Genomic DNA, 11,366 nt, shown 5'->3' on the forward strand with positions numbered 1-11,366 from the left:
AAGATTTGTCTGCACTGTATTTTGAAAACCAAGTATTTTTCAGTTTTCTTGTAACTGAAAATCTACTACTTTTAGAATTACATCCAACCAAACACCTCGTAAGTGTTTTTTGATACTTCTGAGTTTTTTGTGATTAGATTCAAAAGAACATTAACATTAGATGCCCTGGTTAAAGTTGCATACTAGGATTTTTTTTTTCTTCTTTGTTGTTTTATAGTTATTTCTTATTATAATCACAGATGATTGAGCACAAATAATTAAACAACATCACATTAGATAAATTGATTGATAATTCATTCTTTTATGTTATTCCTTGCTATATATTCTAGAGTCTTTCTTGATGTTTGTATGTTGCCTCTGCGCATTAAACTTCTGTCATTCTAGAATATTAATTTGAATGATCATATTGATTTTTTATTTTTTTATTTTTATTATGCTAAATTGTTTCTTATTATATCTAATGGTAGTGAACTTAAATGGAATAAAATTTGTAGAATTGTTTTTAATTATCGAATCATAGATCTAATGATTTATTTATTTTTCTGCTGTTTTAGAGTTGTTTCTGATTATACTCTCAATGCATAGACTTAAATGGAATACACTATTTAAAATTGTTACTAGTTATATGGCCTCATATTCGACCACCTGCATGTTATTTCTTTCTGCTGTTTTAAATTATATATTAGATACTTTACATAAGATTTAAGCTCATTATACTAATTATGCAGAATCCATCACATTGTATGGTTATGCATTATTTTTTTTTATTGTTTATGAGGTTTTTTAGATAATACCTTCCCAAATTGAGCTCAAATTGTATACAATCTCAATTGTATACACTTTCTCATGATATGTTGCGATGAAGAATGCTATGATCAACAATAGAATGATGGAAGTGGTTAGCGAGCTTGATAAATGTCAAAAGAAAATAGGCACAAGAATCTTTTGACTTTCCCATTGAATTTTTCTATCGGTATAAGGCTCTTGACCATGTTTTTGCAACATACTACATACACAAAGACAATACTACTTCTTTGGTTGTTTGTTATCAGTGATGATCTAATTGGTCTATTCCTAAATTCTAATGTTTTATTATCAAATCATGAGTGGCTTGTTGCATCAATATACTTATGCTAGTAATTAGCAAGCATTGTACATGGTTGTGTGGATGACCAAGTATTTTGGTAACCGAATGAAAAATGCTACATATAATCAGATTAGTAGAGTATAATTCTTTGCTACAACTATAACTAGCTTCTTTTTTCCTGGTCTAACAAGCCCTCTTGAAAGGAAATAAATTAATTTCAATTGCGAAAGACATGTAAATAAATATTAACTACCAAATAATTTTTTTAAATATGGATAAACCACTTAAATTAAAAATGATAAAGAGTACAACATGGACTAAAATAGGAGACAACAAACGAGCTCATCAAGCTTATAAAGGGGATAATAAAACAACACTAAAAACAACCAAAACAGAAGCACCAATTAAGAGTGGATGGGAATAAATATTAACAATAACAAAGACTAAAACACACTGAAAAAAAAAGATCCCTAAAAGGAAGGAAGGAGATTCCCCCTAGGGTGAACATTGCTAAAAAAGCTCAACAACTAGTCAGCAACAGCGACGATGTAGAGATGTCTCTTGTAACACTCTCATCTCCTGTTCGGGATGATAGGACCTCTAGACTTCGTTTAACTATTCAAATAAAATCTTCCAGCTTCGTCTTCTTTGACTCTAGAGTTGTGTTGCACGAAAGGAACAAGTAATCAATTTTCAACAAAATCAAAATTGGCGAGAGTATTTAAAACTAAATATAAGCATATTTATCTCAAGCCAAATGTTCCACATGATTGCTCTGGCCAAGAGATCCCAAAATTCAACAAAGAAAACAAAATGAGTAAATATGATAGAGGCATCACCAAAATTCAACAAAGGAAAAAACACTAGAACTTATGTAGAAAATAAAATGAGTTAATATGATAGGGGCATCACCACCGTAATAGCCAAGTGGCAAGATATTTGACTCTCATATGAGAGGTTAAAAATTTGATTCTCTCCCAATACATGATTAAGGCGAACTAATAAAAAGTTTGTGTGCGAGGGGTGACTTGTCTACATTGTTAATAAATAAATAAATAATAATTAATTAAATAAATAAAATGATATAGGCGCTTTGGTTCACATGATGAATAATTCTATTTAAAAAAACATTCCTAGAAAAATAAAACACAGGAATCACTTTACAATGAAATATACAACAATATATTTAGTTCACTTGAGAAGAATATTGAGAATGCAGCATTCATATGTTTAGTTGAATAAGATGTTTTCCAAGAACATGATATATTGAGAGAATTAAATTATCAAAATATCTCCAAGTCTATTACATATATATATATATATATTAATTTTCAATTTGTTCTATTATTCAGTTTAAATACCTTTAATCTTAGTATATTTATTTGCTACTTCGGTTGATACTACATAATAATCCTAACAAAGAAATTTATGAAGGTATATCTGTAATTTATTTATTTTTGTATGTAGCCATATGTGAATTTTTTTTTTATTGCAATAAGCCACACGATTAAACAATAAAATGGGTGCAATTTTAAATGGAATAAATAATAAATTTTAATTAATTATGACATTATTTTATTCTAATTCAATAAAATTAATTTTTTATGACATATCAAATAAAGATTCAATATTTTTAAATATTTTTTATTTAAATTTTACACATGATGTAACACACCTTATGTTCATGTTCCCTTAAACATGGTCATGGAATGTGTATGGGCCTTATTTGCTAACTGTTTGATTTCTTTTCTTTTTAGTATAATAACTAATTGATAATTAGCATGGTCTAGAATAAATTTAATTATTTTAAAATTTTCCAAAAAGTGAAAGGAACTCATAGACTTGACTCCTTTTATGGAGGAGATATAATAAAGAAATAATATATTTTATATTAGTTTTTAAGAAATTTTTTTTTAATATAAATCCTCAACAATTTTTTTTAAAAACAATAAAAATCCCTTAAAATGTATTAAAATAAAAAATGATATAATATGGTGGCTCAATAATTAGGTAGCCTTAGACATCGAGTATAAACAAAGCTTCCAATTATTAAAAGTCATATTGGGTCATTCACTTGTAATAACTTTGGGGAACCATCTCTTAAGAGGTATGAGTTGATTCGCTAATTACACAAAAACTATCTTCAGAACAAGAAAAAAAAAATGCACAAAAAAATCAAAGTTGTGTTTGATTATGAACAATGAATCTTCTAATGTCTCTTTAAATCCTAGGCCACAAACAATAAACAAATAAATATGATTAAGCTTAATAACAGTCAAGATAAGTGAAATTAGTGTATTGATAGAAAATACAGTTATTTTTTTCAAATAAAATATTTTAGAAAATAGATTGGATGTATATTATTCGTTATCAAGTATCGAGATTAAGCATCCAAGATGTTTAAACTTCAAATATCGAAGTTGGAAATAGCATTATAAAAATTATCCTGTATACGATATTTCTTTATTTGATTTGTCATGACATAATCAAAATTAAATCTACCAATTAAGGGTTTACAATGAATACCTGCCTGGTTGTCGTTTTCTAGAATTTTATTTAATTAATTTTCTAAACTTTTAAATGTCACAAGCAACAAGCTTTAGCATACAAATGGTGCTAGCTATTATATAATGCACCTTGTTTTCATGATCTCTTGAGGAAGGGTCATGACATCCTTATGGCCAAGAACCTTCACATACATAAACTTAAAAATATCTTTATTAAAGAGAATAGAAACCTGAAAAAGGTTGTATATTTTCTATACATAAACATAAAGAAAAATGGGTGTTACATTAAAATAAATAAATAAATCACTTATTAATTACAACTTATAAAATAATTGCTAGTTATATTAAAAGAAAACTTGATGTGATGAGTAAATTATAAAACGTGACATATTAATGTATATGATATCGTAGGCATTTTTAATATTTAATCTTAAAATATAAAATAAAAATTTGTACAACGTCAGATGAAAAAAATTAATTTAAAAATAACTAAGTCAATATTCAAACAGCAATTTCAATTTTTTTTGGTTCTCTTACTGTACTCTAAAAAAATAATGTCTTACACTAAACTTGATCAGATTGATAGCATAATAATCTATTTTATTTTTCATCCTTGTATGTCATTGTTATATGTAGACATTTTTCCGTAGATAAAGTTGTGGTGTATACGTATTGTAAATAATAATAATAATAATAATAATAATAAATATATATATATATATATAAATAATTGTTAAAAAACTGTTAGTTTACTTGTGTCCCCCTCCATGGTAGAAATCTATAAATAGATTTCCTTTTTTCCCCCCCAATTCTCGCTGCTATATAAAGGCATGGAGAGACAAGTAGCAAGATGCACAACACTATCACTGAGTTACTAGAGAGAAAAACAATGGGAACAAGATGGTTTCCATGCATAGTGTTTGTGATCTTAGTTCTAGCATCAATGGATCATGAAGTTTCAGCCATGATTTGCACTAATGTCATTAACTCAAACACCTTCCATAGCATGCTCATGGCATCCAAGAATGAGACTTGGAGAAATGAGATCATTTCCATCCATGAACATTTCTTGCAACAAGAAGGTCAAAATCCATGGAATGAGGCAAACATGAAAAACAATGCTAATACAGCAGCACAAACAGAGTTTGATTGGGCAATGCTGTACAAGAGCATGAAGATGCCTGAAATGGTGAATGAGGGGATAGCAAAAGACAAGTTCTTGGTTGAAGTTGGGCTTGAGAATGTGAGATTGGATCCAAACTCGAAGCATGGGATTGCACAGAAGACGAATACCGAGTACTTGTCAATGCTCGATGTCAATCGTCTTCTTTTCAATTTCAGGGTTGTAGCACGCTTGCCTAATAATGATACAAATCCTTATAGTGGATGGGAAGATCCTACTAGTGAGCTCAGAGGACATTTTGTCGGTTCGTATTAATTTAATTGATGTTCGATTCGTTTCTTGTTGTTTATATTTATTTCTGAGTTTGTACGTTATACTTGATACCAACAGGGCATTACATGTCTGCAACTGCATTCACATATGCAACGACGAAGAATGCAACGATATACAGCCAAATGACAGAATTGGTCAGAGGACTCGATGAATGTCAAAAGAAAATAGGCACGGGATATCTTTCGGCTTTCCCAACTGAATTTTTTGATCGGTATGAACAGCTGAAGTATGTTCGGTCACCTTATTACACCATACACAAGGTATTAGTCTAGTTCAGTTGTTATGAATGGTATTTTATTCATGGATTGATACATTTTTTTGGCTCTATTGTTTAATTATCAGATAATGAGTGGCTTGTTGGATCAATATACTCATGCTGGTAATCAACAAGCATTGAAAATGGTTGTGTGGATGACTGAGTATTTCAGTAATAGAGTGATGAAAGTGATCAGATTATATACTCTAGAGCAACATTATCTAGCTCTCAACCAAGAAACCGGTGGCATGAACGATGTTCTTTACCGGCTATATTCTATAACGGTATTATAAATTGGTTCATCAGCTTCAATTGAATTGAAATTTATTGAAGTAACATTTTTGTTTGATTGAGTGAATGCAGAAGAATCAAAGTCATTTGGTGATCGCAAATCTTTTTGATAAACCTTGTTTTCTTGGACTGTTGGCACTAAAGGTGATAATAGTTTAATTTGTAGCTTTCAAAGAATGGTGAAAAACAAATACTGATTGATAACGAAACATATAATATTGTTTATTTTCAGGTTGATGAACTTGCAGGATTTCATGCCAACACACACATACCACTAGTAGTTGGAATACAAAACAGATATGAACTCTTTGGCGAACCGCTTTACAAGGTAAACGAAACATGTGGTTCAATTAATTCATATCGATATGAATTGATATGAATTGAATCTAATTGTTGACAGAAATCTTGAATTGAACACTCATGACAGGAAATGGCGCAATATTTTCATCATATTGTGAACTCGTCTCATGCCTATGCAACCGGCGGAACAAGTTTAAATGAATCATGGTGACAGTTTTGATATGTTCAATTTTTTCCTTCTTCATTCTGACATGTTAAAGAGTTAATTATTTTTCTGTGTAAATTATGCAGGACCTACCCGAAACGTTTAGGCGATACTCTAAAGCAAGAAACTGAACAATCATGCACTACTTATAATATGCTTAAAGTGAGCATTATTATCAATCCTTGCTAACATATTTATGAAAATTTTCATCAACTTTTTTATATAATTTCCTCATTGTTTCACAGGTTACTCGATACTTGCTGAGATGGACGAAGAGCACGGCTTATGCCGATTACTATGAGAGAGCACTCACCAATGGAGTTCTTAGTATCCAAAGAGGAACTGAAGCTGGAGTAATTATCTATTTCCTTTCGATGCAAATTGGAGGATCGAAGGCTAATGACTATTGGTGATGGAGTGGTCCATTCAATTCGTTTTGGTCTTCCATAGGAACTGGTATTTTTGGTATTTTAGAGTGACCAGAAATCTCACATTGATTATTCTGGTAAATACGCTTCAATTTTTTACAGCAATTGAGTCATTTGCAAAGTTGGGCGATTCGATATATTTCGAAGAGCAAGATGAAGCAACACTCTATGTGTTTCAATATGTTTCGAGCACTATCAACTGGAAAAAAGGAAACCTTCAACTCGAACAAGTAGTGATGCCTCTCACTTCATGGGACACAAATTTACAAGTCTCATTGAATATTAATATTTATCCAAACAAGGTATAAATTCTATACTTTGGTAACAGAAACAAGAACAAGGATTAAGAATTTCTGTCACTATCCTTTCCATGTTTTTAGATATCAACTCAACCTACGACCTTGAAGCTCCGAGTACCATCTTGGACAAATCTAACTGGTTTATCAGCAACTTTAAATGGAAAACCTTTACCAACACCAACTTCGGGTAAACTTTATTTATGTTTAGCACTAGTTACTCTAACAATGACGATGGTTATTAGGATTCTAATTTTTTTCAGCAAATTATGATCAGGAACTTTTTTTGCAATCAACCAACTATGGGGTCGTAAACCCAATGTCACCATTAAGTTCCCTATCAGCATAAGATGTGAAAATATACAAGGTGAGAATTCTGTCTCACACAACTTCATCGAGTTTATTCTTAACATGGTATCAGAGCTCTTAGATCTTGTGTCGTCGTTCAGATGACAGGGATGAATACCAAACTGTGAAAGCATTTTTTTTCGGTCCGTACCTTCTGGCCGGCCTAACCGAAGAAGATTGGATTATGAAGAGTGGCAACTCGAGCTCACCTTCCGATTGGATCGTTCCAATACCACACAATAACAAATATGAGCTAGTATCTCTCAGCCAAAACATCAGAATATTCACGGAATCCTTTATCATGAAGTCAAACAACAATCTTGTAATGAAGGGTTCACCAAAACCAGGATCAGTTGAAGCCATGCATGCAACATTTAGAATAGGACGTTTGTTCTCAACATCAAGTGATGTCCACCCTGAAGAATCACTAGTCTACATTGAACCATTTGCGTTTCCAGGAGCTTTGGTTGAACACCAAGGACCAAATGCCCCTCTCACTATCACAAGAACTCCAGGAAATAGAACCATATTCAAAGTGATTACATGGTTGGATGATAAGTATAACAAAATATCTCTAGCTTCAAAATCAAATCCAAATTGTTTCATTTACAGTGGAAGTAATTACACGGATGGGGATAGTTTGAAGTTGATGTGCAATGAGAATTGGAAGTCTAATTACAAGTTCCAGGTGGCAATTAGCTTCATAAAGAAAGAAGGATTAAGGGAGTATAATCCAATAAGCTTCTTGGCTAATGGAGTCAATAATAAGTTCTTGTTGGAGCCATTGATGAGCTTGCAGGATGAGAATTACAGTGTCTATTTCAATGTCACAGCTTGATATTCTTATATATAATTATATCTTAAATTGTTTTACTGCTATATATGAAGTCTATATAAGAGTGGAATAGATATAATGCAAAACATGGTATTAAACTAAGATTACTTTGGAGATAAATATAATATTGTTCTACATTGAAAAAAGATCCAAGTTGATGATTATATGTGACCGTATAATTAAATTGCTGAAGAATATTAGAATCTTAGATGCATATTAATTATCCTCTATGTATGGTCTTGAAAGAAGGCATATATTTGTCATAACAGCTGTGGACATTGTTCTTTGTTTTAGCATCACATTCTTGTTTGTCAATATATATAGGCATATGCATGATGCATGTGCATGCATCTTGTTGGTTCTTCAAGCCAAGTTGATATATGCATGCTTTTCTATTATCTTCTTTATCTCTTTATTGTTTCACATATGTGATATATTACATGCATTCGAATAATTATCGGGTTCGATACCGAAATATAATTATCAAAATAAAAATCTGAAAGAGGGAACTGAAAGTAGCAGAAAGGGTGAAAATGGGGACAATTTGTATGAGAGATCAGTGACAAGAAGTGGGGTAATGTATGTTCAGAGAATGCAAGGATGGGGTTTGCCTCACAAGGAGAGAGGTCTTAAGATGTCTGGTTATGGGGCCTTTAAATGAAGCTCAGTAACAAACTTACAAGCATATGAGATGGTAAACCAGGGACAGCAAGTCTACATCAGAGACACTGTTTCCACTCAAGTCATCATCTTTGCCTTTGTTTTTATTAATATATTTTTTCAGGAAAAAGTCCGACAAATCTATTATTTCATTTATATGTATATATATTTTATAGTTTTTCAAATTTTTATCAGATATTTTCTTACCTTTAGTTAGAAGTAAAGCATTGCTTTCTGGACATATATGTTTCCTTGTCTGCAAGTAAAACATTGTACAAGCTATGCATCTTACTGGTTTTTTTTTTAATCATTTTTATCCTAAATTATTATTAAATCATTCCATTGAATTAGATTTTTTTTTTCTCTCTTTTGGTCCACAAGCGGAGAAAAAATTATATATATAATTAAAAATAAAGCTAAAATTAAGTTTGGATTTTGACCATCATTTTCGTCACTTAAAATCCAACATTAAGATAAACCTTAAACTACTATTTAAGTAATCAAGAGACACTCACATGAAGTTAGAATAAAAAAGACAAACCAATTACAAAATTAACAATACAAAAATATACCCTTAATCTATTAAAAATGAAATGAGACTTAATAGAAAAAAATGATAATAATGAATATGGGCAAACTATAGGTGAAACTCTATTGCCAAGTTTGCATTGTTTATCTAAGATTATATTGAATAGCTTTTTCATTCATTTCAGTACTAAGGTTGTATTGAATTTTGTAACTTTAAATACAAAGTTAGAGATAACCTTCTTTTTCTAACAATCTTTTTTAATTAAAATAATAATAATAATAATAATAAAAGGTTTGAAGCCAGTCTTCTACTCTTATTAGCAAAGCCTCTAATCTTTACATTCACACGTGAGCTTATACACGTGCACATTTAAACCATATGTTTACAAAACCACCCCCTAACCATGCATTAATTACATACATACTCTTCCCCATGCCACCCAGTCACCCACGTATGTACAACTTACTCTAAATCATTTAAAAAAAAAATTAAATTTAGTTAAAACTCATCCAACGAGACGGACTGAACCGTTACGGTTTCCTGACGGACCTTCGTGAAATAATCCCGAATATCAAACGTTCCGACTGCGGTCCGGTCACCGCCTAGTCCCGTCACCGCCTCCGTCTCATCTTCAAATAAGTACGGTGGTCTGCTCACCGCGGTGACCAGATCCCACTGCACTCCTTTAAAGAAAGGATGAGCTCTCACCTCTCCGTCGCCGCCGGCACCCAACCGTCTCGCCGGATCCTTCTCGAGAAGCCGGGCGATGAGGTCTTCAAGCTCCGTTCTCCGGCGCCGAGAGCTCCCGCCGGGGAACTGCGGGTCTCTGACCAGCACGTTCTTGAACGTCTCCTTGCGGTTCCGTCCCTTGAACGGAGTCCGGCCGTAGGCCATCTCATAGGCGAGGATGCCGAGAGCCCACCAATCGACGGCGAAGTCGTGGCCTTCAGCACGGACGATCTCCGGCGCGACGTACTCCTCGGTGCCGACGAAGGAGTTGGCGCGCTCGCCGGCGCGAGCTGGTGAAACCCTAGCGGATCGGGTTTTTTTGACCCCAGCCCCGGCGGGGAACCAGATCCGAGTGAGATGACGGCGGTGGCGAGGGGCATGGGTGGATCGGAGATCCGGGAGGTGTTCGACGAAATGCTGCAAAGGGGCCGGGGAGAGCTGGCGAGAGAGATCGAAATCGGAGAGGACGATGTGGCCGTCGGCGCGGAGAAGGACGTTCTCGGGCTTGAGATCTCGGTAGGCGATGTTGAGGGAGTGGAGATGGGCGAGGGCGGAGACGAGCTCAGAGAGGTAGAAGCGGAGGGCGGCAGTGGAGAGAGAGCGGTCAGGGAGGGAGTGGCGAAGGGCGTTGAGATCGCCGCCGGGATAGAAGGGGATGGCCCAGGCGATGAAGTCTGGGGTTTCGATGGAGGCTAAGAGGGTTGGGAGAAGGGGATGGTGGAGACGGGAGAGGACAGTGAGTTCCCAACGAGCGCGGCGCTCGGCGTCGGGGCGACGAGAGGTGGAGGACTTTTTGTCGAACACCTTGAGGGCGAAGGGTTGGGAGGCGTCGTCGGTGAGGAAGACGGTGCCCATGGCGCCGCGGCCGAGGACGCGGATGGCTCGTAGATTGTCGAAGTGGAGGTCCTTTTGCTTGGGTTCTTCTCCATCAGCCATGGCTTTTTCTCAGCAATGGAGGTGAGGTGAGGTGAGGTGAGGTTCGTTAATGGCGAGACAGAAAGAGAGAGAAGAGGAGGGATCAATGGTTGGGAATGAGAGGTGGTGGTGGTAGTGGTGAGGAGTTATATGGTTATATATATATATATATATATAGAGAGAGAGAGAGAGAGAGAGAGAGAGAGAGAGAGAGAGAGAGAGAGAGAGAGAGAGAATGCCATGCTGGCATTTTGGTTTTTTAATTTATTTTTTTAGAAATATTTTTATAGTTTATATTTTTAATGGAGCCTCTTTGGCTTTTACCTTTATTATTATTATTATTATTATTATTATTATTATTATTATTGGTGATATTGTTATTGTTATTATTTTAAATATATAATACACCAACAAGAAAGTTTAACAATGAATTGTAGGGGGTTGAGCATATTGTTTTCATTAGTTAAGGAACTAGTGAATTAAAAAAAATGAATTACTATACTAAATTATTGATTTATTTTAAT

General features: G+C 34.0%; 3 protein-coding genes across 3 annotated transcripts; 2 read left to right on the plus strand and 1 right to left on the minus strand.

The window, feature by feature from the left end:
* Window positions 1–4,436: 4,436 nt before the first annotated feature.
* On the plus strand, window positions 4,437–8,173 carry LOC120266568. The gene is made up of 12 exons (XM_039274209.1): window positions 4,437–5,021; window positions 5,108–5,310; window positions 5,393–5,590; window positions 5,670–5,741; window positions 5,830–5,925; window positions 6,025–6,104; window positions 6,189–6,264; window positions 6,348–6,558; window positions 6,633–6,832; window positions 6,911–7,016; window positions 7,104–7,193; window positions 7,276–8,173. Exons 1-8 carry the CDS (start codon window positions 4,445–4,447, stop codon window positions 6,513–6,515), a joined length of 1,470 nt encoding a protein of 489 aa, XP_039130143.1. The 5' UTR covers window positions 4,437–4,444; the 3' UTR covers window positions 6,516–6,558; window positions 6,633–6,832; window positions 6,911–7,016; window positions 7,104–7,193; window positions 7,276–8,173.
* Window positions 6,767–8,012, plus strand: LOC120267248. The gene is made up of 4 exons (XM_039274932.1): window positions 6,767–6,832; window positions 6,911–7,016; window positions 7,104–7,193; window positions 7,276–8,012. The coding sequence occupies exons 1-4, from the start codon at window positions 6,767–6,769 to the stop codon at window positions 8,010–8,012; spliced, it is 999 nt and encodes a 332-aa protein (XP_039130866.1).
* Window positions 8,174–9,490: 1,317 nt separating the features above from the next.
* Window positions 9,491–11,019, minus strand: LOC120266483 (serine/threonine-protein kinase UCNL-like). The gene has a single exon (XM_039274119.1). The coding sequence runs from the start codon at window positions 10,861–10,863 to the stop codon at window positions 9,697–9,699; it is 1,167 nt and encodes a 388-aa protein (XP_039130053.1). The 5' UTR covers window positions 10,864–11,019; the 3' UTR covers window positions 9,491–9,696.
* Window positions 11,020–11,366: the final 347 nt, after the last annotated feature.

This window comes from Dioscorea cayenensis, chromosome 8 (genome assembly GCF_009730915.1).
Source record: "Dioscorea cayenensis subsp. rotundata cultivar TDr96_F1 chromosome 8, TDr96_F1_v2_PseudoChromosome.rev07_lg8_w22 25.fasta, whole genome shotgun sequence".
NCBI classification, from domain to species: Eukaryota; Viridiplantae; Streptophyta; class Magnoliopsida; order Dioscoreales; family Dioscoreaceae; genus Dioscorea; species Dioscorea cayenensis.